The 27,903-nt window shown below is 33.4% G+C and overlaps 2 protein-coding genes across 3 annotated transcripts in view; one reads left to right on the top strand and one right to left on the bottom strand.

Annotated features, from left to right (window-relative positions):
- The window catches only part of Coq6 (ubiquinone biosynthesis protein COQ6, mitochondrial), a 79,793-nt gene that overhangs the window by 14,478 nt on the left and 37,412 nt on the right, over positions 1 to 27,903 (bottom strand). The gene's annotated exons all lie outside the window — the stretch shown is intronic.
- Positions 4,015 to 27,903, top strand: part of LOC149416973 (transient receptor potential channel pyrexia-like) — a 42,191-nt gene continuing 18,302 nt past the window's right edge. The window contains exons 1-4 of one of the 2 annotated variants that reach the window (XM_089641087.1): positions 4,015 to 4,109; positions 15,595 to 15,841; positions 23,945 to 24,083; positions 27,425 to 27,626. In XM_089641087.1, the coding sequence (XP_089497213.1) occupies positions 15,791 to 15,841; positions 23,945 to 24,083; positions 27,425 to 27,626 (392 nt within the window). In that variant the 5' untranslated portion in view covers positions 4,015 to 4,109; positions 15,595 to 15,790. Of the gene's footprint in view, positions 4,110 to 15,594; positions 15,842 to 22,901; positions 23,261 to 23,944; positions 24,084 to 27,424; positions 27,627 to 27,903 lie in introns of those variants that run through there. The other variant, XM_089641088.1, reaches the window with a different exon arrangement.

Raw genomic sequence — 27,903 nt, 5'->3', positions numbered from 1 at the left:
CAAAGAAGTTGCATCTCGCCCAAGCGATCACTCATCAGTCATCACCGAAACCTTGTCATGCGATCCGGTACCAAGGGCATATTCCGATTTTGGCTAAATCATCTAATTTCATCATCGCATGGAGTCGATATTTCAGCCAATATTGGGCCAAACTCCATCCAACATTGACCTAAATTGAATATGTAGAGCTGACCTTAGGGAAGACCTTAACATCTTACGGGAAGTAATCAATAATTTCCAATCAAAATATTCTCTTAATGGCTTAAATGCGTACTTCAACAACAAAACTCATTTTCAAGAAAGAATTAAATTCTATATTATTGCCTACCTATAAAAGTATGCAATAAATTATTACATTAAAACATGTAAATCCAATGAATAGAGTTCTCCACCCCCCTAAAATATTACATTTTCCTGGTGTGTAAAAGATGTTACGTTATGTTGTTTTAGGAGTGTAAAAATGTTTGTCGAAGGACCTTGAATGTTAGTATAATTGCCACCGCACTTGAGACAATAATATGTTGTATGGAAGGAAGGACTCACCATTATATATCCTCAGGGATCATGGCGGTGGCACTGAACACGTAACGGTTTGCACGATATCGGCGCGGATGTAATATGTAATCAAATAAGCGAGATAAGATCTCGCGCGGATGCGGTTTTATAGTGAGCTATGCGGGATATCGTAACAGACTGACTACACAATGTGCACAGAAAGGGTGCAGGGATCGAAGTAGGTAGGAAAAAGGAACAACAATATTCTCTCAGTACAGTGGTCGCATGTATGTACATATGTATGCATGAGATGTGTGTATAAATTGATGTATAATGCGTATTGGCGCAACCATACCCCCTGGGGTGAAAATGCATTATTTTTATTATTATTTACCTTGGTACATTTTAATCTAAATAACTAATTTTATCAACGGAAAGCAATTTGTGGGCAATGAAGCCGTAAAAAACGAATACATTATTTTAATTAATAAATTTTGAAAGTTATACCCATCAATATAATATATCATTGAAGAACTAATAAACTAATATCTTATAGAGATCATTTTTCATAAACACGGCGCTAAACAAAAATACAAACCATCGGAATATTATTGATCACAGTGATCACCTCAGGGTCGGCCCTATGGGGGCGCAATTAGAGCAGTCTGCTCCGGGCGCTGAATTTCCAAGGCGCCAAGGCGCTGATGATACCTAACATATAACAGTCATAACACATCACTCTTGAGATGCTACACAAAAGTACACATCATCCGAATATTGTTGGTTGTTAATAGATACAAATATAGTATTTACATTTTTTGTCAACATTCCATTACCAATAGCTAAAATAACATAATTTTGCTAATCATTTGATGGTTTTTGTGACATTCAAATATACACATATAAAAAATAAAAATAACTAATTCTGAAATAATAAGCGCAATTCGTGCGTAATTAACGACTCAGAATCAGAATATTTAATATACTTCCACTCAGATTAGGAGTAGACTATCTTAGCACATACTCCTTGCTTCATTCGCATTCATACATCTTCTCGTAGTTACTCAACGAACTCATACTTTCATACAAAACTAAAACGAAACGTTCACAAAGCGTTGGTTTAAACTTTTGCTCTCCTGAAAAGCTATCCCATAAGTATCATTATAGAAGTAAGAAGAATGTTCCTCCCGCTGAGAACTCTGTTTACGTCAATTTAGGTCTTTGATGTGACTTTGATAATCATTGCTAATCGATCGTTTACTGAGGCAATTGAAGATATTGACAATTGAGACTTCCCATTGACTGGGGAAATGATGTGTATTTTGATTGAGTCAAAGACAAGAGTAATTGAGAAGCTGTGTGATTGATAATCGTTCATTCAATTGCTCCATCCATAGAGCCCTTTGGAATTTAATTTCATGGCGAAACAAGATTTGTTTTACTTATAATAGAATTATACCGCGATTGTCATAAGTTATGGAAAAAAAATACAAAATTTATCACCGTAACACACTTTAGGTTATACATGTTTTAGTAGACGTCCACAAAGTAACTGGTGTCACTAGGGTATTGGCGGATCGTTCCATCAATCGCACTTCAAAGGCCATTTTCAATGACTTGAAATGCACACTTAAAATCGACATGATCGTCTTCGAAGCCACATGTACGTGAGAGCGGTGTAAATTTTTAACTTTTCGAATTTTAAAATCCCCATTCGTTTAATCGTTGACCCTACACTATATGAGAAAAAAAAACTAAATATTGTTGATATGCGATGACATCTTGACGTGGCGCGGTTAATCTGAAACTTACAATACCTGTTTTTTTACATGTCACTAAGGGAATTTAATTTTTTTATTACACGTCACTAGAACTCCGCACAAATGGATTTTTTTTCTTCATGTTATTAGAACTCCACACAAAGGGCAATTGACTTTTTCTGTTATCCAAGAATAATAAATGATTTTCACCCACAAATGGTACTTTCTAATATCACAATACGTCGGCAACAGTCATTAACATGCAAATTGTTTTGGTTCACCAAACACAGGACACGACAAATCTTTTCCTTTGTTGGGCATATTTTAGTAAATAAGTGTGACATCAAGAGATCGATGCACGGGAGTGATTTTGAGTTTCAAGGGCTTCGCGTCTAAGATAATTTGCGATTGTTTGTTTTAACGGAAGTAGAAAAACTTGTAAGAGGGAGAAACAATAGTCCATCACGTGACACTATAAATAATAATAATAAAAGTTACTTTAATTGAATTGAGCTCTAGTAACATACAAAAAAAACAGAGAATGTCATCTCAGGTCAAGAATTTTTTTATTTCATACAGCATAGGGTCAATAATTAAACATATACAGATTTTTAAAATCAAAAATAAATCTCTCCGGCCTAATGATAACATACACGGAGAAAATTTCCTGATAATTTATTAATCGTATGCCTGTTAAAAACTGGATTGTAATCCATTAACTAATGCATTGATAGGTATTCCTGATGAACTTTAAGATACCAATGTATTGTAACGATGTCAGAACACTTGTTCATCAAGGCGATGCACTACGTCGTGTAATATTTTAAATTGAGCCGCTATCAATAACAACCCTTACGTAGATGGCGATAAGGTTTAAATTCCCGCTTAACACCATCCGCCTGTTTTGATTTATACAAGAAAAAAACATGGCCAAAAAGTGCCTTTTATTTTATTTTGTGGATGTTCAGGCATAAATATTTAATTTTTTTTCGATCATTTTATAAATAACTTAATTTGCCACATTATACAATAAAATCATAGCCGAAAATGGGTTCGTAAGTAGGAGATTTTGAACTTTAAAGCAGTTTTCATAGGCCTTTACATTTTTTTTCTGGGCTTATAAAAAGACTTATCTAAAAAATACTCGATTATTTCAAAGGCCAAGATGTATTCTACTCGCAGTATTTAATTAAAGCATCTGAAACATTTCTAGGCGACCAAATTTTCAAACCAAAAACACATGATTTTGCATTACTACGTATGGCATCGCCTTAACATCAATTTTTGCATTTCATCATGATATAATATTAAGACAAACCCAGGTGCATGAACACGTGTTTAAATATTATTATGAATATACTTAACACTTTATCAGGAAGCGGCTTGCAGTCCCTTTTTTTATCAGGATTACCAATAATTTGACGAGATTTTTAATAAAGCAACATTACTCATTTTTCTCCGTTTATTATTATCTTATACCTGTGCGAAGATTCGATTTGTGGTAGTGTAATTAAACGATGGAGAATGTTTATAAAATCGCGAGGACAACGCGTATAAACAACATCTGTGTAACGCAACATTGATGCTAGCCACTCCACGACTCCACCCACAGAGTTGTGGCTGTTCATAGTGTTTCCAAACGTTCCATAGGTTATGTACATCACGGTCATCACGGATCACGGTTGATGATGACACGGTTCAGGTTTTTTTTATATTCCGCGATTCCATACTATTTCGTTATTCCATAGTAGTGTCCGCGGAGCCGGCGAGAGTGGTCGCAGTTGGTCAATTCAAAAGTTCCGTTCCGAATTCCAAGTTCGAAAAGTTCCGTGCCGCGCGTTCTAAATATGAATGGTGGTTATAATAACATTGTAATACACCAGAATACTAACGTGAACGTAAAACATGAATAAAAGCAAAACGCGCTGTAAACAGTTGTTTGTGAGGAATTTGGGTGTTCGGATGACCAACTACAAATATTTTCAGAATAAAAATACCCATACAGAGAACTTTATTGAAATAGTTTATTTTTATGGTAAAACAACCATATTAAATGTGAGAAAACAAGATAATAGTTACATGTGATACGCGATTTCGTCAGTTTTTTGAGGTACATTTAGAAAAAAACGGTGAAGAAGGGAGGAATATTGGCAAATTAATAAAATACAATATTTACTCGATGTTTATCCATCTTGTTAACTTCACTAAATAACAACATAAAATTTGCGGAAATATTGAAAAAAATGCGGAATTATTTAATCAATCTTTCGTGACTTGACTTGAATAGAACCTTCACAGAACTTGAAAATCAACTTTGAAATTTGATGAAATGTTCAAATTCTGTAAAAAAACCCGTCCTTTGTATCTGTGACCACGGGGAAAAAATGTAAAAGAGATTTTTTCAGGAGAACAGAACAGTAGTTTGAAACTTTCAGTAAATTGTCCATGTAAATCGAAAAACTGTGTATCTGTTTGGTGGACAATTTATGCATAAGATTATAATTAACCCCCAAAGCACTTACAACTCGGTGGGCGATATTGCCCAGGTTGGGAATCACTGTTCTAGGTCAACGCTACTATTTAAATATGTATTTAACTGTCAAAACGAGTGAAAGTTAACTAGTAAAAATAACATACTAGGTCAATTTTAAAATTTCGGTAATTATTCGGGATCGCTGGCCACCCTTAATACGATTTTTTTTAAATAACACAATTTGATTTACCTTAATTACTATAAAAGGAAACAGTCTGCATTTAAGAAATTTTTAATTTTAGCTTTTAAATTTTTAATAACGTAAAATAAAAATTCGCTTTCGGTGTATGGGATGATAGCCAAAATACTTTCTGACGATGACATTTTCTTATGTTAATATTATTGATACCATACGAGTGGCTAGAAAAGACGTTATTACCATTTACTCGATGCAAATTGGGTAGGTACTATTTTGGCCGAACTCTGAAAATAAAATAAAGGAATTTAGGCTTGTTTTATAAATAAATAAATATTTGTAAAAGAGGTTAGGTTGGGTTAGGTCAGTATAGGTTTGAATGGGTTAAATTAGGTTAGGTTAGGCTAGGAAAGGTTAGGTTAGGATAGGTTAGGTTAGGTTAGGTTAGGTAAGGATATGTTTGGTTAGGATAGGATAAGTTAGGTTAGGATAGGTTAGGATAGGTAAGGATAGGTTAGATCAGATAAGGAGAGGTTAGGTTAGGTTTTGATTAGATACTAATTTTTCCACTTTTCATTGGTGGACCGGACCGGTTTCAACCTGTTATGGTCGTTTTCAATCTGGTACACACATAACTATAATTACGGTATTTATACAGATTTTTGGCTGTTAGGGATAGATTTATTTAATGACAATTAGTGCTATATCGTGATATTATAATATTGCAATATTATGTTCCGCAAGTAAAGATATACATACCTAATATTATAAAAATTCTCAAACATGCAAAAATAATACGAAAAATACAATTATTATAATAAAATACACATTAGATACTGTTATCACGGACCTATTTAGACAGGAAACCGGTATAAACCACAATATTTCGAAAATTTAACAAACCGCACAGTAATTAAGAAACAGGATTAAAAACACCTCAAAACTTAGGATCAGAAAAGGACTTTCGTATGGCGGTTAGTATGTTGTTTATGGTTCCATGATAACTCAACACAGTGACAATTCAACACACTTTTAAAAAGTGATATAAAGTCATTAGAAACGATGAAATTCTTTTTTTAACTTAACCTAACCTACTTAACCCAGTTAATAAAGTTTTTGTTTCATCACTTTATATAACTTTTTAAAGATGTGATGAATTATCATTTTGATGATTTATCCGGTCACCGTTGTCTATAATATGGCATAATCTATCTACAGGGTTTTCCAATAAGAGGTGTTATTTTGAATAGTCCGCTATTTCGGTAGATGTTACTTTTGATTCTTTTGAAGCTGTCATTTTTTGACATTTGACAAGTAGAAACTACGCTATTAATAAAAATGGAACGATACACGCTTCAACAACGTTCTGAAATTATTAATATTCACTATTATTAATTATTAGAATTCCAAAGAAAAATCATCTTGAGTGATGAGGCCCATTTCCACCTCGGTGACTTCGTCAACAAACAAAATTGTCGCATCCGGGACTCGGAAAACCCAAGAGTTATTGTTGAAAAGCCTCACTATCCTCAAAGTGTGACTGTTTGGTGCGGTTTATGGTCCGGCGGAGTCATTGGACCTTACTTTTTCAAAAATGAGGCTGGAGCAACAGTTACAGTGAATGGATTGCGCTATCGACAGATGATTAATGATTTTTTATGGCAGGAATTGGATGGTATTGATCTGGACAACGTTTACTTTCAACAAGACGGCGCCACGTGCCACACAAACAACTAAACCATTGATCTTTTACGGGAAAAGTTTCTTTGAATATCAAAATAACACCTCTTATTGGAAAACCCTATATATAAATAAAAATGTAATTATTCTTCACTGATTGCTTTGAAAATTTGACACAACGTTGCATTGTAAGAAGGTGTGTGTTTTTATATACCTATATTATATAGATGTCATCTGTGTCGACAGATTAAGCCACAGAAAAGCGTGGCGGGGTACATCTAGTATAATATATTAGAGCCAGGTAGAACCATCACCAAACTTAATAATTATTAGTAATTAGTATGACCTGCAGTCGGTACTAGAAGGCCATGAGAAAAAAATAATTGCGTTGTTTTGATGTTGGAATTGGAAGGTGGTTTTAGCGGATTAATTTAATGGCGGGATGTGGTTTTTTCTTGTTCACGTAAATGTGACAAATAAGCAGAGAGTTGCAATGCTTTGAGTCTATTGTTTTGATTATGGGATTGCCCGTCTTAAGACGATATCCGCAGACCAATGACGACTTCTTTGTTGAGTTTGAATTACTAAGAAAATACATTATACGTAGAGACACCCATTCATAGCTTTAATCTTTAAGGCGATGCACTACGTCGTGTAATATTTTAAATTGAACCGCTATCAATAACAACCCTTACGAAGATGGCGATAAGGTTTAAATTCCCGCTTGTTTTGATTTATGCAAGAAAAAAAACATGGCCAAAAAGTACCTTTTATTTTATTTTGTGGATGTTCAGGCATAAATATTTAATTTTTTGCCGATAATTTTATAAATAACTTGATTTGCCACATTATACAATAAAATCATAACCGAAAATGGGTTCGTAAGTATACATTATTTTTTTCTGGGCTTATAAAAAGACTTAAATTAAAAAAAAAATACTCGATTATTTCAAAGGCCAAAATGTATTCTACTCGCAGTATTTAATTAAAGCATCTGAAACATTTCTAGGCGACCAAATTTTCAAACCAAAAACACATGATTTTGCATTACTACGTATGGCATCGCCTTAAGAAATGTAGCATTAATTATTGAAAAAATAGCTTTAATTTTGCGTTTTCATAGCGTTTATAGCTAAATAGGATAACGTCAAGGAATGGGAGTCGGCAAGAGGGGAAAAACAATTAAATTAGCAAAATCACTTGAAACATGTTTATTGTATTATTGATTGAAACTCAACATGGCACATGTTTCTACAGTAGAGTGTGTCATGTTCGTTCTACGATCTGTCAATACAAGATTATAACGACTAATAAATCTTTTTTATTATCGCTAAAAACACCATTTATCGCTTTAATTCGCGAAAATATCGTTAATGCTGTGAATGGGTGTCTCTAATTTAACGTACAGATTCTTTAAATAATCAAATTTGGTTTTATTTTTTTTGGCACACACTCCAATGTTTCAAATAATTTGCGATTAAAGAAAGCGGTAGAGTGTTTTGCATGCAAACATCTTTAGAAGCATGAACGGACATAGAGCTACAATTAGAGGCGCTTCTGCGTACTAATTTATCGTCGAAACTTGTTCCACTATTAGAGAGCGATAAGCGGTGCGCGTAGACCTGTTTCGGTAGTTTTAGTTGGAACGTTGGAAGAGTTGGAGGTCAGTTGGAGGTCAAAAAGCGGAACCGATATTTTCGCTTCATGCCTCATCTGAATATAATACATCATCAATTCGAGAACAATTTGGAGGTGTGGGGGAAGATCAATAAAAAAATTCCAAAACTTACTTAATTTTTTTAATGACGTATCTCATTCCTTGACTCATCAAACACCCCAAAAGGCCGTTATAACTGCATTAATAACAACAAAATAAGATAACAATAGTTCATTATGCATCACTTTGGATACAAATCAGTTCAAAAGTTAGTCCTACAAGATGGCTGCCAGATTTCCACTTACCCTAGATTTGGTTTCAATGCCATTCATACCAAATCGCACTAATGATTTGTCCCGGGCTTTTTAGGTCCATGTTTATAACCGAAAGCTAATATAAAACGAATGAATTAGTATTCGTACAATGACACTTCATTCCAAAACCAGTTTCATAAAAAAAAAGATATATCAAGTATGAAAAGAAGTATGTTTCAATTGAATATTATTTATTTATATTTTTTCATTTAATATGTAATGTAAATAACATTTATAAAAAACAAATACCAATCTTAGTTGAATTGAACGACAACCGAAATAAACTGTTTGGACAGAGAAAAAACTTGATATAATTTAAAAACCACAAATATAGCACGCGTAAAGGTTCATGTAATTCTGTAATTTAAATTGACTGTTCAGTGTTTTTTCAAAGAATTAAGATATACAGTATCATCAACCAAACTAATTATTCATCCATATTAAAGTAATTACAGTTGAAGTACCAAATGCAATCAAACAAAGGAGTTTCCACATTGAATATAATTAATTTATAATTATAGAACGGGCTAGCGTGATTCCGCGCAAATAAAATTACTATACAGATTGTATGGAATAATTATAGTGTTTGCATAAACTGAATAAAGTGTAGTTTCACCAAGAGGGAGAACAGAGCCGCCCAAAGTAAACAGACAAAAAGTGATATAAACAAAGCGCGGCTAATAATATTGCGCACCTCATTATTTGATAAACAAACCCTGGACAAGCTTAGTATTCAAGCAGAACACTGAACAAATAATTCCTACAAGTGTGATTTTTAATGTGAATATTGCACAAGAATCCCCACTGCTCCCAACCGTCTGAAGCAAGTGGTATTATGGCATCCCCATATAATAAAGAAGAACATTAGAAATACAATCCACATATACATAGATTTGAATGAAAAACCAATGTTGCTATTTGCCACTGAATTAGGTCGGGGAGTTTCAAAGAATATAAACAATTCATCAATATTCAAATTCCGTGAAAGTTTTGTTACTATTTTAGTTGTGTGAAGCAAATGGCCCATAATCAGAGATGTGCAAAATGGGTATCCAAAACCATTTGAAATGCAAAATGGAAATGGGTCAAAACTTTTCCATTTGAAAATGCAAAATGCAAAATGGGTTTTAGAAAAGCATTTCAAATGCAAAATGCAAAATACCTATTTTCAAAATGCATTGAAAATGCAAAATGGTTTCTCAGGTCAAACAATTAATTTTTTTTTTTTTTTTTTTTCTTTATTCATGAAATATTAATGTGTACAGTTTTTACATGCTTTTCGACTACCACACTAGACACACGCCCGTATTATGGTAGTCGAAAATAATGATAGAATTTAAAAAAAAAATTGTCATTTAATATTGGACATCAATGTAGAACAAACATATTACATGATGGTAAATCCAAAAACACCACGACTTCAGATTATTAAACTAATGTTGCCAACGTAAAAACATAGAAACTGCTATCTAACATTTAATATTACAGAGTCATGGCCCCATGTTCAGTACCTATTTGAATCAGTATTTTTTGTAATGGTATCACTCAATTGCCAGGGCTCCTACCAGGGAGCAACTTGACAAATGTAAATTATCTCTCATAGCGAGGTTGAGGACTGACTGATATTTGGGGCTTATGAAAAAAAGATGAGTGGAGATAGTAGGAAGAATGTTGCAAAAAGCATTTAAAATGGAAAATGCATTGAGAAAAGCATTTAAAATGCAAAATGCAAAATGGTTTTTAGAAGAGCATTTAAAATGCAAAATGGAAAATACCCATTTTGCATTTTGCATTTCCATTTGAAATGGATTTATTTGAAATAAAGCACATCTCTGCCCATAATGATATAAAACAGGGCTTGAATAGAACTTTCACGGTGATAGTGAGTGAGAGAAATGATTTTTAAGCCATAGTAACACACGTTAAACAAGCGGAAACTAGGGTCCCTATACAAATACCTAACAGCTATATCTTTGAAAAAAATACATATTATATTTTAATGAAATTTTTTACATAGTACTCACCACACCCTAACTACAAAATTTTCGTTTGAAATTAAGCCTACTTTTGTAATACGACTCCATAATCTGAAGTTGAAAGCAGTGTTGGGCCATTTAGTGATTTTTTGATTTGTAAAAAAATGAACGTATTTTATATAACGTTAAAATTGTTTTGCTCAAATCGTTACTTCCGCATTTCTGGTGCAACAAGTGGAAGGATGTATTACCCGTTTTACGGGTTAAAATATAGTTTACTTTTGATAAAATATTCTTCCATACAAAAGACAAGGATTTAAAGATATGGGAAAACTTGGTTCACATTTTTAAATACATAAACATATGGTTGAGACCATTACAAAGAGATTGGTATAAAAAAATATGCAAAATTATCGGACAGCAATGCTTTTTCCGCCATTCAAGCAGGACCGGCGCGGCGTAAAATGTAGAACAAAGATTCTCGGAAAGAGTGTGATAATATAACGATGAAATTAAAATAACAGCTGCTTACAAAATAGAAATATTAGCAGACAAATCGAAATCGAAAATTTATAATTTTGCAGACACATTAAAGGTATGGCCGCAAAATGTTGCTTTTATGTTGCGCATGTAGGAGAACCGGGATTTCGGATTGCATCATTTATAAATTTATTTATAGTACAAGTATAAATACAAGGATATTGACTCAAGCGATTATTCAAACTTCGGTACCTTTAACTTTATATAAAAAGATAACCGCAACTTTGGCACGCGAAATCGGCAATAAAAATTCTACACGGGTGGCAGGATTAGAAGAGTATTATCCGTGCTATTTACTACATGGTTACTGTTTGAAAATAGGCATTATTTTCATTTTATTATGATTATTTACAGTGAGTACCTACCCTTGTCCCGGAGCAGCGGGTTGGGTATTAGTAACACCTGCTAGGGGGACGGGGAGGATTTGAACAAGGGTGAACATTCTTGATTATAAGGAGCAACCTTTAACTCGGGATCTTTCAATCAAATTCTCACATACCGCGAAACAAGGGGTTGATGTTTCATTTCATGAAAAAGGCAAAAATGCAATGTTGTAATTTTTTCCATTAGCGCCCAAATAATTTTTTTTTGATAAATTTCTTACTTTTGTGCGGTTTATAAAGCGTTTATACAAACGCACCTTTATAATTAGTATTTCTTCCCACTCGGTCAACTGTTCAAGATATGAAATTTGAGGGTGGTCATTTTGATATCCGAACACGTGCATTACTCGCAAAAGTAAAGCTGCGATTACACTGGACAATTTTTATAACATTTCTTTCTTGGTAATTGAATCTTTTAAAAACTTTTTAAAATTTTTTTTCCTTAAATTATCATAAATAACCAACCCCCAAAGTTTCGCGTCATGAGCGTGGAACATGGTGTATATGATATTTCCAGACTGTACAATTTGGTATTTAGATATAACACAATACAAGTGCAGATAAAAGTCCATAACCACCACAAGATCCTGTATTTCAAAACTTAATAAATACATAATTCAGTTTTCTTAAACGTCGAAATCGTAGGAGCTTGTTTGAAAACGTGCAGTCATTTTAACATTGATCTTAAAATATTACAATACAGACAAATTAGGAATATGCGTCAAACCTTTATATAAATCAAATAATAACATGATAAACCCATTTTGCTTGACCTTGTTTTTCATTGAAAGACTTTTAATCGGAGCCAAGGTTAACCACTTTTACGTGGAACGCACCAAAAAATCAAGCGATGCCTCCCAAAGAAATTGGCACAAATACATGCAGAAACGAATTGTAAACAAGCCAAGTTCAAAAAAACCTCGTCTAAGTGCACTCTAGGCTCTAGGCTAGTGTAAATTTTTAAATTAAACAATCTATCACACAGAAGTATTACCATAAATATTACGACAAGTCTACACTAGTAGACAATTATGACTAAGAAATCACGCTCCTGTTTTTACTCAGTGGATTTCCACCGTTATTCCACTTTAAAGCGATGACATCAACACGTCATGCCGATTTTTGCACCACGATAAATCTATAATGTAATGCAGTTGTCGAGGAAAAAGATTTTATATAAAAATATAGATTTGGTTACATATTTATAAACGCAGTAAAATCAAATCGACATTACATTTTGATTTTGAATGCTGTCACTGGAAATTAAGAAAAAATGTCTATCATGAATTAAGTATGGATATACTTTGGTCGTCCTATTTATTTTTATTTTCTATATATTCAATACTATTGTTATTGGGTTTAAATAGCTTTCGGATTATTAGAGTTTTTGTTATTAGAATTATTATTTTGTTATTAGAAGGATTATTAGAATTTTAATAAATGAACAAACAATTATAATTCTTTCACCCCTACTAGATATCTTCAAACCTAGTGCAAATATGAGTGCATTATGATTACTTAATTATGCTATTAAAATAACCCTATGAGTCATCGTTTGGGAATAACTAACATAAAGACCTTCAGTCAAATTTAAACATTACAGTAATTGGGGAAACTTTACTGGGGTAATAACCATTAATAATTTCTAACATTTTACTCAGAAATCAATTAAGAAATCAGTAATTGAAATTAAAATACCTATCTACAAATAATATAAATGTATCGTCTGTAAGTGGGCTACCCACAGTTTGATAATGCCTTCAGAGGGCGAAACAGCTGTCACGCGTAATAATAATTACACAGCAGAACTTGTTTAAAAATAAAACTGTTTTTATAAACCCAATAACAATATTATTGAATATATAAAAAATAAAAATTAAAATGGAGTTCTACAAATTAAACTTGATACCAATAAATAAGAAATGCTTCCTCAAAAGATTAAGATGTCAAATATCATTAATTTACTATTCGATTTCTGGTTAAAATCATTAACTTTAGAATTGAAAATATTAATAACTAATTAAGACACAAAATACTAACTGAATAATGATACGTATTCTGTACCAATCAGTATTTTTAACTATATTTTTCGATGTAAAAAGTTTGAGGAGCACTGCTTTCTTCAAGGCTTCTTAGTTTCAAAACCAGATAATGTTGGTTTTTCACAACCGGCACTTACACAGAGACAAACAAAGACGATTTGTTTTTATTTAATCATCCAAAGTTTAAATTAAAAAACGTTTTTTTGCAAGTAATGGCGGAACTCCTTGGCGTATTCTAAAGTTAGTCTGTTTGAAACAATACAGCATGAAAAAATTAAAATACCAAGCAATTGCGTGACCTATTCCATTAAGATTTTTGTGTTGTGGTCTGTGTATTAATTAACGTGCAGGGAAAGTCTTTAAAATAATGATTAATTGTGCTTTATGTGAATGTGCCTGTGTAGACACTGGACACACTCTCGGTATGCCCTGGTGAAAGACCACCATTCAGAATCTAAACGTTGCCTGGAATTAAATGGTGTCCAGAAACAAGATATGAATAGCCATATACTTCCAAACCATCCTCTTGCCGTCCGTAGTACCTTCATCCTCACAACATACCCCAATAGGATACTTTCACAAACTAGATTTAAACTTTTTTTTAGGATTATTAATATCGTACTAAAAATGTGTAATTTGAATATTTACATTCATAGTTATTGGTTTCAAAAACGGCCTCAAATTGCTCATGTAAACGGCCCATGATTGGTTGATCAAATCCCTGGAGTCACGCCCGCCGACTTTCAATGGTTGATCGCCGTGTTACTGTCAAAAGTCTAAACATTCTTGACTTGTACGTGGTTATTGACGATTTTTTTTAAAGATCCTTGCTTGCTTGTGTTCTTATATATTGCATATATAATGACTGACAGTATTTTTTTTACAGGCGCAGTCCGACAAATTGCCCAAAATAGGCGCTATAATGAGTAACAGTAATTTTCTAAGCGCTGAATTTCGTAGTTTTAAGGCGATAATTATATATACTCTCACAAACCAGTCGACGTTCGTCCTTTTCCTTTTCACGCGTCTTGTTTGAAAACGACAGAAGATACTACAACGATAACGTCACGTACGGTCTCTCGATGGGACTAGTAAGATGGGACTAGTATTTACTATGCAAATACTCGTGTATATTTGAATACTTTAACAACAAGCGCCAAAAATAGTGTATATTATGGCCCTTTTAAATTAAATTGAAACAAATCATTAAGTGACAGTTTTTACCTAACCTCACTGTCATAAGATGATTTATAAAACGTCCAATATGATTTAAGATTTTCACCGCCAAAAGTATTTTTTAAAAATTTGTTTTTGGGGTGTTATGCCGTGTTACGCTAACTCCTTCTTTAGCCAACGTTTCGGATAACGTTACAGTATCGTTGTCCGAAAAGTTGGCTAGATAAGGAATTAGCGCAACACGGCATAACACCCCAAAAACAAATAACAAAAATATAAAACGTCCATTCTAAAAGCAAACCTCCTTATTATTATGAGATATTCACCTTAATTAACTATATGCAAAGTAAAAAATATAAGTAAAATATATTGTGGCTGTGGCGCAGATGTTTGAACAATAATATTTTGCCTCTTCAAAGTAAAATGAGCCACACATGGATTTACATTTACAGGAGAGCAATCTAGTAAAATTATATAGTTAGGTACCTACAAATACGATGAAAAAATATTTAAAAGGTACATTTAAAGTACAAAATATATTTTATATGTTCAACCATTAATTTGAAATGAAGCCAAGCGGGTTGTTGTTTTAAAAAGCTTATCGCGGAACTAGAAAAATGACCTCTACCTCAGCAAAACGAATTCTTCAGCAAAGTATTTAAAAAAATGACAATGATAAAATTATTGACTGTAATCTCAACCTTCCTGTTTAATTGTTCAAAGAATTCAGTTAATTCCCAAGATCACAGTCATTATTTAATTACCTTCTAAGATCTTGGGTGACTAGTTGCCTGCAGCTTCTGGACGAAACAAACAACATATAGAATGACAAAGGTCGATAATGTCAACGCAAAATTTAAGTAAATGCACGACATAATTAACAAATTGTTCTTTTCTTTTAGATATAAAAAAAAATAATAATATATATGTGCGATGTGATAATATACGTTACTGAAATGCCAAACCGAATTAATGTGGTAACAAGTGAAAATGACAAAAGTGATGAAATGAAAATATAATTCATTTTAAAAGTTCTGCTACGTCGTGGAATATATCAGCAAGTGATTAGCCATTAGCCAATAATGTAGATGGAATTATATGGCCAGAACTATGGATACAATAAACATGGATTTTTTAAAACACGAAGTTGTAAGTATTAAAACTCGACCTTAATAATAAGTAGGCATTTAAATATTTCATTGAAGAAGCAGATAGCACTAATAAATCTAAACGAAAGATGAAACAGAACAAGACAAAGAAAAAATAAAAGATAATGGTAACAAATAGGAATCGAACCCAGAATCACTTGTCTTACCGGGACAGACGTCTTAACGATCTTGACCATTGGGACTTATACAACATCATATTTCAAAATAAGAGTTAAAAATTAAATTTAGCTTAATTTAATTTAATTTAGCTTAATTTAATTTAGCTTAATTTAATTTAGCGTAATTTAATTTAACATTATTTAATTTGGATTAGTTTAATTTAGCTTAATTTAATTTAACTAAATTTAATTTAATTCAACTTAATTTAATTTAGCTTTATTTAATTTAACTTAATTTATTTTAGCTTAATTTTATTTAATTTAAATATTTAAATGTTTCTTTTTCTTGGTTATTTCGGATGCTTCCTTTATTCTCTAGGAATTATATAAATGTAAATATACATCATCAGATTAAATGCTGTTGAAATGAAATCCCTGAGGCGGATGTGTGGTAAAACCATGTTTGATCGTGTGAGGAATGTGGAGATCCGCAAAGAGTGCAAGGCTGATGTAAGCGTAATGAGAAAGATTAACAAAGGGACGCTTAGATGGTTTGGGCATGTAGAGCGAATGAGCGAAGATAGGAGTGTAAGGAGGATATATGATGCAAATGCGAATGGTAGCAGAAGTCGGGGACGCCCGAGGAAGACATGGCACGATCAAGTGAATCAGATACTCGAGTCGGGCCATGTCAAGAGTCAGAATAATAGAAGAGTATGTATGAGACGATGTGATGCGATGAATGTGAATAAGGCAAGAAGTGTGTGCCAAGACCGAGTTGTTTGGCGGTCCGTCCTCTCTGCCTACCCCTGCGGGGAAACGGCATGGTGGTTAGTTAGTTACATACAGGGTGGCCTTTACATTAAATTACAAAAAAAAATCGACTTACCTCTATCTTCATAGATTTTTGATTTTTTTGATGATAGATTTTCTTTAAAGACGCTTGCTTTCGATTTGTTACAGGCAGAGAGACAGATTCATTCGAAATGCAAATAACATTTGGTATTCAATGACCTTCACGGTTGTGTTGTACACGAAGTAATGTAAACGCATACTTTCACTACGATGAATGTGTTTGACGATGTTAATAAGGCATTAACAAAATCACACTTCACGCACATTTCAATGTAGTGGTATACCAGCGCAGATCCTAGTGAAAAACACGGTATATTATAATTTTAGGATTTGTGAAGCAAAAAGTATGTATAAAAATGTTCATCAGGGTCAGTAGTAAACTGTAAAAATTACGACATCTGCTAAAAAATAAAACTAAAGAAATACGCATTTAATGGACAAAATAATTTTGCTACCTACTTTATTAATTTTACGCATTAAGCATGAATACGCATTACTCCATGCATGCACCCATGCACCGACAACCGAAATTAGTATGTCTAATTATATACATTAAAAAGGTAGGTTTATTGCCAGGTGACAATTTAAGAAATTAATAAATATTAAAAAAGAGGGAAGGGATAAGAAAGGAATAAAGGCGGGAAAGGGAATAAAAATATGTTAATTTAGTCAGAGGACATTCCATAACATCAAGGGCAGCTCGTTTTAGAGGCATGATGGGATATGTGAGTGATGGTGGGTGGGGATTCGAGGGGTTATTTCACGCATATATAACCCCTAGAAAAGTGAGCAAAGACGGAGCCAATGTTTGGACAGATATGGAAAGCAATCATCTTTTGATAAGTACGTCCTAAAATAAACCGATTTCCAGGTAATGATGTAATCAAAGTAAAATGCAATTTTGCGGGACTTGAGTTATAATTGGTTAATATGTATTTAATTGGTTATTTACACGCCGACTCGACGAAAAGATATTTGATTTCTCAACGGCCAAACACAATATTTACAATTTCTAAATAAAAACGTGTTTTTTCCCCAGCAATGATAGTCAAAGTATTATTTGGTGATAACAGACCGTAATGAATGGCGGTGTGAACACTGTGAACTCTTATAGATGTAACGTACAAACAAAAGTTTGATTGAAACTTTCAATAAAACCAAGTAAAATACAATGTGTTTGCTTTATTGCATAAAATTTATTCCACATCGATTGTCCAAAATAATTTTTATCTAACATATTTTGTGTTAATAGCCGTCAAAAAATAAGTTCTTTTATTAGCTTTATATTCCAAAACATTGCTGATTTTCCTATACCAATAATCTTATTTTATTTTCTCAAGCAATAAGGTTAAATATTTTCAATAAACATTAAATACAGATATTTTTAATTTTTTTTTTGCAAATTTCATAGTTAAAATAATTTTCAAGGTTTGCATTTTTCTAAGCCAGCCAAAACCATCGAAGTCTGACGGGGTACGCGTGACGTCATACGTACCTTGGTTAACAATTAAGGTCAATTCCACTCGGTTCGGCACGAAACCAACAGATCCCATTTTAAATATGTAGCAAGATATTTCCAATTAAAGGCGTTTAAGAGGAAGCTACATGCCAAAAATGTGCATATTCTTGGTATACCTTATATTGCATGAAAACCGCTTGAAAAACGAGTCTAGAAACATTCAACTTCAAGCACAAAACTGGTTTCTATTTATTTGGAAATAATTTTATAAGAAAGCAAAAAAGTTAATCAAGTGAAACTGTCACAGATAATCTTAGCTATAGTATTGTATTTTTTAAAAGTGGTTTCCTTTGCGTGTTCATACATTTCTTTTGAAAAAAAATATTTTTTAGTAATTTACATTTATATTTTTTATTGAGTAATTTATTTTTTATTTGTATTCTACCCAAGCAAAACGATAGGAAAACCTTCAATTTATCTGAAGCATATTTTTTGGTTTTCATAATGTACACCAATTCGTTATAAAGATTAATCAAAATAGTGATTTAGCATTAAGAATTCAAAAAAAAAAAATTAAACACAAATTATGAACTAAACTTACACTTCTCAAATTTCATAATTTTAACTCCCTCCAAACACGACGTCTAATTTTTGATCAAATCTTATTGTTTAAAATCCTAAATAATGATCTGGAGTCACCAGAACTTACCAATTTAATAAATCTTCATATTCCGTCTAGATCAACCCGACAATCTGATTTATTTTATCTACCCTCGTGTAGGACAAACATTCCAAAAAATTCCCCAATTCCTAATATATATGTGCACAAAATAATACAAAAATTTACAGCATTGACATTTTTGGTAATAACTTAATAACCTAACGAAATATCGATATGAAGTAATGCGTACGATCGATTATTAAAATGAGAGTATGGAATGTATCGGGAGCATCTCCCATCCTCTTCCTATTTTCCTCTCCCTCTCCCCTACCTTTAACACAAAATTAATTTTAAGATATTAAAACTTCATTTCCAATGAAATTCAACATAAGTAACTTCTGTGGCTTGACTTGTATATTTATATCTATCATTGTATATTATATAAAAGCTGTTTGTTTCTTACAAAATAAATAAATAAATTAAGCTTCGCCTTAAGTCTCTTACGGGTTTAACCGCTTTTAAATGTCGATTTATTACTTCTACGTATAATCATACATAATAAAACTTACAAATTCAGAATCAGCGTTTGTTAATTTATATGAATATTAAAATCTATATGAGTTTTTTAAGCGTAATATTTTTCATATAAGCAGACATGCGCTAAATTGTTTACACCTTAACCAAGTGACCTACAGTCAATATTATAATCATATACAATATACGAGTACATAGCTCTCTAATAGGTACACACATATGGCGTATTGCGATAGTGCGGCGAACAAGGGATATCTTTATGGGATATGATATTTTGAGCGGACTAAGAAATACAAATATTGACATTACATCAACGCTTGGAGTAAGTAACGTATGTGTACCTAAATATAAAAAAAATAAATTAAACTAACCTCCCACAAAAAACGAAAAGTGAGGAAATCCAGTCTATTTAAAAATAATAATATTCACCATAAAATTTAAATAGGTATGAGTGTTTAAAAATACTATCTTTTCGTGGCAGAACTGATTTTTTTCTCTAAAATGTCGAAAACCCACGAAAACGAGCCAATGTAAAGCTGTAAGTTTAGGCACAGTTGTTTCGCAGAAATTTAAATATAACATTGTCATCAAATGGCCATTCAACGCCATTTTGTTTTGACAGGTCCCCGTTAAACGCCGATTCTAGGAACGTTTCATCTTTCTACCAATTTGTAATCAGCTGATAAGCTTAAAAACCTGATAGTTGTCCTCTTCTGGTGACCATAATTTGTTCAAAAGCTGAAACGGACTTAGAATCCGCATTCAACGGGATCTTTCAACTATAAAAAAACAAAACGGACCTGAATGGTCATTTGAAGACTTTGTCAGTTTGTCACAAGTTAATTTCCGCCAAACAACTGGGCCTCAAAGTTGCATGTTTGTATTTAAATCAGTTGTCATTCTGACAGCCAGTTTTTCAGTAAACTCAGGAATGTTACGATTCGGATTAGGTTGTCAGGATTCCAACCCGATTGCAACTAAAGCCGAGCTTAAAAAGCTCGGGCAACTGAAATACCAGCCATAACTGTCGTAGCTAGAAGCGTGGGTTCCGATGACGTCAGAGATCGTCCGGTCAAACGGAGCGTTTAGATAGTTTTGTGATTGTGTATATAGATAAACATATTGCACGCAGAATCGGTCTTTGTTGATCTATATAAATAAAATGCCCAAATTTATAACATCTTTCACTTGCATTTCACTTTTCATAAACTGAAATGATGACTGAATTTTCTTATTACTTGATTGCAGTTACCATATATAAATAACAAGACTCGTAATCATTTCACGGAAACAGAACTTCATAATAAACATCGAGGAAAACCTCACAATTAATGGATTGCAAAGTAAACACCATTATTCCACGTGGTAGAAAACAAACTTGGAAACTTGGCACAAATACATCGTTTGAATAATAATATTATATTATATAGTGTGTATGTGTGTAGGTATATATGTATTTATTATCCTAATTATTAATCAATTATGTGTTGAACAGTGAAGCAGAAGCAATGCACCAATATAAATAAAGCGGCAATCTTAAGGCGAAGCTTAATGCTAAATGACTATTTTGATTAATCTTTATAACGAATTGGTATACATAATGAACACCAAAAAATATGATTTAGATAAATTGAAGGTTTTCCTATCGTTTCGCTTGAGTAGAATACATTTTTTGTTTTTGTTTTTAATCGAAATGTCTGAACGCGTAAAGGAAACAACTTTAAAAAAAATACAGTATTATAGCTAGGATTATCTGTGACAGTTTCAGTTGATTAACTTTTTTGCTTTCTTATAAAATTATTTACAAAATAAATAAATAAACAGTTTTTTGCTTGAAATCGAACGTTTCTAGACTCCGTTTGTCAAGCGAATTTAATGCCTATTACCTAGAATATAAGATATACCAAGAATTTACACACTTTTGGCTTGTAGCTTCCTCTTAATGGCATCAACGTGTGATTCATCTATAAATGAATTAATTAAAAATTATATATCGGAATGCGATGCAATGCTAGGTAAGGTTAGATACTATTATACATTATATGTAACCTGAAATAGAATAACAACATAATGCCGCAATAATTATATTACTAGCGCCATCACAACATGCACCCACTATGAAAAATTACAACACTTTTTTTCATAATTCTTTGCTAACATACAAAAACAAAATTATAACATTTTTAGCGTGATATAAATTATTTTTAAACTACTTACATTCTCATTCTCATTTAACTTTTTAGTCAATTAATTATAATTTGTGAGCACATCAATTATTTCAAAAGAAAATTCTCTTTATCTCTCCACACCTTATTTTTTATTATTATTACACATATTATATTCAGTAGTTAATATTAGGAACCGTTTTCATCACACGCGAAATTCCTAAGACAACATGGACATACGAGTACGTAATAGATACTTTAACCATGTATAATTTAATATAACTTATCACTAGTCTTGTACTAGTGCATAATATCAATTTGCAAAATCTAAATATTGAATAATCAAGGTGATGTTCAAAGTGACTTTTTTCGAGTCGACAATAATAATTGACCTGTAATTTGATGCCCAACTTTAACCAACAACAATAACAGCTGCAAATGAATAACAACGGCTGCAAATGAAAGGGATAAAATCAACACAGAAAACCAAGATACAAACACGTTTTCGCAGAAAAATGATATCACCATAGACCTGCCCTAAGTGATTAAAAGCGTATTATTCCCCACTCCCCATACCGGTTCCATTGGAGCCGGCTGTGCTCGCTTATGGCCTCAAGTGAATTTAGAAAACGTGACGTCATCATTCTTGTGCGAACTATGGTCGAGGCATCATCGGTTCATTTTACGAAATAACACGGTAAAATGGGTGGCTTGTGGTATGAAAACTTGTAAAAATAGATGTGAAAAAGAGAATAAACCCAATTGTCGTATTACATTCCATATATAAGCATTATTTTACTTTATTTTAAGCATATTCACATCGAGATACGTCTGGACGCGAAACACAAAGCTGGTTGGTTGCTGGGAAGTAAATTATGAACATTTATAAAAGTGTCTTAACTAAATACGTAAACGAAATATTCGACTCTGAAAATAGAAGAAATTTATTTTGCCGAATTTGGACTTCGCAAATTTGTTCATAACGTGGCGAGTAATTTGCGCTCCCATGTAAAAATGTCTATTCATTCAAAAGCAGATTTTACTTTTAAGAACTAAATGGTGATATTATAATGCGAGATGCCTATATACTGTCAGATTGATTTATTGACGAATCACAGTCAGCTTTACCCCCTTCGTTCTTCAACAGTTGATTTTACCCCTCATCTTTAATTTCTAGTCTATATATTCATATGTCTGTGGATATCACATAAATTTTACATAAGGTCCTTGCAGCCTTCAATGTTGATCATTCGCGTTAGAGTGTGGGCCGATAAACATTGGATTTTTATAAGGAGTTATTCAATCATAGAGCTTTTAAATTCCATCGTGAACGAGTTTTGTAGAGAAGAAACAAAATATACAGAAATTAAAGAAGTTTATCGGTATTTTATTCCTTTTGTGTGTTTGTGCAAATACATTAATTTTGATCTGACTTTAAAGCGGTTAAAGCTGTGAGTGTTGACGTGATTTAAGCAGTGAAATAAAACACAGGATTTTTAGAAGAGAATAGACTGTTTAAGATTATGTATCTCAATCTTAACATCCGGTTTTAAGCGTTACTCAATGATAATATCAAACAATCGGATATCCAATGTCGACAAGAAGTAAATATTCCGCCGTAGACTTAGTAAGTTGTGGGAAGTTCTAATATTTTTGAAGCTTATATTGATTTTAATATCAACATAACTGCTATCTCAAAAACCAACAACAACATATTAAACATATATATCTGATTAATGTTAGAGCATTCGTGTAATTTGTCAACAAAGGCTGTTGTTAAAGTCAGCTTCGTGTAGTTTGTCAACTAAAATAAAATATAACGTTTTAATACATAGTGATTTTGTCGTTGTGCTATTATGAAGGTACGGTCGTGTCCAAAACAAATTGTAGGCATGTTATTAAATTTGTATAAAGACACCAAAATCACGATTAAGGGTATGGGTACCGCCGCCCCGGGAACTATTTATTGGATAATCACAACCTCTGCCATAGGTCACCCCAAGTGGTTCGCTACGTTTGGTGAATAAGCAGGGGTGCCCGGTTTGATGGCGTGAGGTTTGTCTAGATCTTGGCAGCGAATACGTCTGATGGCGGGAGTAGTGGGTGCCCCGGTGGAACCAACTCAGAGTCTGACCGGAGAAGAAGTGGAATTTGAGGAAGAGGATTGGGCCAGGACGGAAAGGATGAGGACTGGAGGCGAAAGTCGAGGGACCGCAGCCAGCGGAAAGCATTTTATTGAAGTGGCCACATCCAACAGTGGATTACACAAGATTATAATTTATTTTATTAAATTAATTGTTTTTGTTGTCAGGATGACGCCCAGACAGAAGATTCGACTGTGATAATAGAAGAAGATGGGGATGAGAGCATCAGCAGCGAGGAGGAAGGGGCGGGAGTAGACTGTATAGCCAGGAGCAGGCTGAGACCTATGAGAGACATATGGCCATCAGGTTAGTCATTTTATATCAGATACTCTTCAAATAACTCATATAACAGCGGAAAATACCGAAAAAGTGGCGGAAAACTGAAAAAAAGTTATTGGATCGGACCCAAGCATAGAATACTTTGAAGAAATTGGCCCATAACTAGATGGATCTTGAAGTAGTTTATCTTATTTTAAGGTGAAGCTTAAAGCTAAATCCCTATTTTGATTAATCTTTATAACGAATTGGTGTAAATTATGAATACAAAAAAATATCAATGTAAACTACTAAAATTTTTTTTTCAATAGAAATGTATGAACGCGTAAAGGAAACAACTTAAAAAATATAGTATTATAGCTAATTTTTGTTGTTTGTTTTTGGGGTGTTATGCCGTGTTGCGCTAACTCCTTCTTTAGCCGACGTTTTGGACAGCGTTGCAGCCACATCTTCGGATCTACCGGATCTGCCCTGATGATGGACACTGCAACGCTGTCCGAAACGTCGGCTAAAGAAGGAGTTAGCGGAACACGGCATAACACCCCAAAAACAAACAACAAAAATGCTTTTGGCCGTGAAAATCTAAAAACTTACCTATTATAGCTAAGATTGTCTGTGTCAGTTTCCCTTGATAAACTTTTTTGCTTTCTTATGAAATTATTTACAAAATAAATAAAAACCAGTTATGTGCTTGAAATCGAACGTTACTAGACTCCGTTTGTCAAGCGATTTTAATGCCTATTACCTACAATGTAAGGTTTACCAAAAATATACACATTTTTGGCTTGTAGCTTCCTCTTAAATACAGTCTAGTCACATCAGTTATTATTGCGAAGAGGTCGTTTTCGGCATACAAATGAATCCTCGCCGACAACAGGCAAATACCATGGTCAGAAAACGTATTTTAACTTTTCGATCCGTATCTACTGTGCATCTTTTTAAGGCAATAAAAACATATTAGAATTAAAACTGATCCTTCAGGCTTCATTTTTACGGGCTTATAAGATTTTGAAAAAAATCTCCTTTTTAGAGAATACTTCCAAATACAAGGGACTGATTATCTTAAAACGGCCAAAATAATTAAGGTTGGTTACCTTAGGGGAGCCTTGAGGAATTTCTGGCTATGCGATGTGGACATTTCTCACGAAGTGAATAAGCGTTCTGAAGTTATGATCTTGAATAACTCTTAGATTGGTTTCTTCTTATGAATTATATTTATAAACGGTGTAATAATCTGACAATAATGTAGGGGACTGATGACTTAACGGCCAAAAATAATTAAGGTTGGTTACCTTAGGAGAGCCTTGAGGAATTTCTGGCTATGCGATGTGGACATTTTTCACGAAGTGAACAAGCGTTATGAAGTTATGACCTTGAATAACTCTTAGATTGGTTTCTTCTTATGAATAATATTTATAAACGGTGTAATAATCTGACAATAATGTAGGGGTATATGGGAAATCCTTCAACTCTAGATCTGTTCTTTAATTAACCATTGACTCTAAAACTTAGCGGAAAGGTTAATAGGTCAGTATGTTTATGACGGTCCCAATAAATGCATTAAATATAGTTTCCCAGAAGTGAGCTTCCACAGATGCCGATTTAAGCGATTGTCGTAAAGATCTTCCATGAAATAAGTTTAAAGAATGGCCGATATAAACTTCAATTGCCTCCTCCGCAAATCACGAGGAAGCCACAACATAAGGGGCAAAACATAAACAGTGGGAAGCGTGGGTAGCATCATTCAACGCAGAGTTTTGTGTTTGCTGGCTGCTTCGCCAATTTTGTGTACGCATCTATAGGTAGTATTTGTGGGGTCGATATTTATATATTTAGCAATTAAATAGAAATCGGTACTAAAGCAGTGCTTGTTGGAATCGAATAAAAACCAAGCGTTCAATTGAATTCGGCGGCATGAAATTGACATTGTTTTATTGTAGCTTGCACGAATGCCAACACCAATAGAGTCGACAGAGAAGCATGTCGGGACCTTACATTATAATAGTTTAGCCGGCTAAGCTTTGAATTAATTGAAATTTTTATTTATTAGTTAAACACCTATTTTATCAAGATGATTATCACAAGTTCCCTTAACAGTAGTGTCAAATAAATAAATATCACGTTTCTTGAATTATTAATCAGATTAAATCTCTAGGTTTTATTAATTTTGCTCGGCCCTTGACGGGGTTCCACAAGAACTATGAACAGGCCTTCGATTACCGGATTTACAAGCCATTGTCCAATTTATTTCATTATTAACAGGTTTTCAGGAATTACAAGTACATGCTAAAGTTTACTCTCTAGTTTTTTCCCCTAAATACTTAAATTTTCTTGGGTTTATTTCCAGACCAAGAATAAAATTATTACAAAGCAAAAGTTAAAAAATAATCATTTCGTAGATAAAAAGACAAACAAATCATAACACAAGAAAAGCAATAAAAAACTGCTTTCATCTTTTTCCTGTGAGATTGTTTAGAAGCTGAAAACAATGTTTAGCCTAAACTAGTCTCGAATCGTGACCAAAGGTTCCGTAAGTATAAACAATTGGTATAACAGTAGTAGGAGGCCATGAGTCAATAACGTCCGGCGGGAAATCCAAAGTCCGAAGGCAGCGGCCGTCACTTCAAAGGAATTACCAACACCTTTCACCCACTCACTGAGCTCGCCGTTCTGACAAAATGTGAGAAATTCCCGGCATATGAGTAAATGCAAAACACAATTTATTATGGCGCAATCTAAATAAAGACAAATTATTCACTTCCCAGACGTGAAAAGATCGATTTGTTTTGAACATAATATAATAATTTGCTCCTTTTATCCGTCTTCCGAGAGGCTAACTTAAGGCCCCGTAGTAAGCGTTCACATATGGTTTGAAAGGGAGATATGTAAATATGAATGTTAGAAGGAGCGCAGTAATATAAAAAATACGACAATAATTAATCGAAAATGGTGAAAATATTTAATAAAACACGACTCGTTTGAAATAGAGCAAATCTCTCGACAAATGCTATATTTGCATTTAAAGATACACTACAAGAACAAAACGTGTTTTTAATAATTTTCGGAGCTTACTTTTCGATTTTTTTCTATCGTGGGAATTTCATATAATTAACATTTCGGCATAACAAAAGTATAGATACTATCTTCAAAAATATTTTTTTTTACGAACTTAAAAACTTAAAAAGAGTTAACTAGAAACTAGTTAGTTTCTACTAAATCAGTAGAAATTGAGTTTGCGGGGGCTTAACTCTGGCTTCGATGAAACCCCTTTCCCGAACTGGTCACTTAAGTGTTAATTTGTTGAAATGACTTATGTGTTATTGAATCTTCGTTACATAAATAAAATAATCGTTGATTTTGTGTCCACCTAGACGAGATAGTCGAGTGCCTCAAGGCCTTGGACACATGGGACGCTGGTCAGCTGGTATGTGCCGACAGGGCCGAGGAAGCCCTGGCGCTCCCGGGTGCCGCGGGGGTGACGCTGCTGTGGGCCTGCTGGCTGGGAAACGACTCCGCCCTGCGGTTGCTGCTCAAGGGGGGCGCGGACCCACTGCTGCTGGACCCACAGGGCAGGTAAGAAGTTGATTTGTTAAAACGCCTTTACAAGTAAGACCCAATCAAGGTTATGATTGTGCATCAGGAAATTACTAACTAATCGTTACGTCATTTACGCCGTTGGGCTATGAAAAACGGATGAGCCGCCATAGAACTCCTTGGCACAGTAGGCACTTTATTCACACTCCATACTTTATTCAAAATAGAAAACTCACGCGCATGAGTCAGTCTGCCAAAATTCGATGTTGCTAGTTTTTTAGCAGCACAGATAGACATTTTTTATTAGTAAGAATTC

The sequence above is a fragment of the Hesperophylax consimilis genome, chromosome 16 (assembly GCF_061612785.1).
Source record: "Hesperophylax consimilis isolate HC1 chromosome 16, BYU_Hcon_1.0, whole genome shotgun sequence".
Lineage (NCBI taxonomy): Eukaryota > Metazoa > Arthropoda > Insecta > Trichoptera > Limnephilidae > Hesperophylax > Hesperophylax consimilis.
This window is presented reverse-complemented; position numbering and strand designations above follow the sequence as displayed.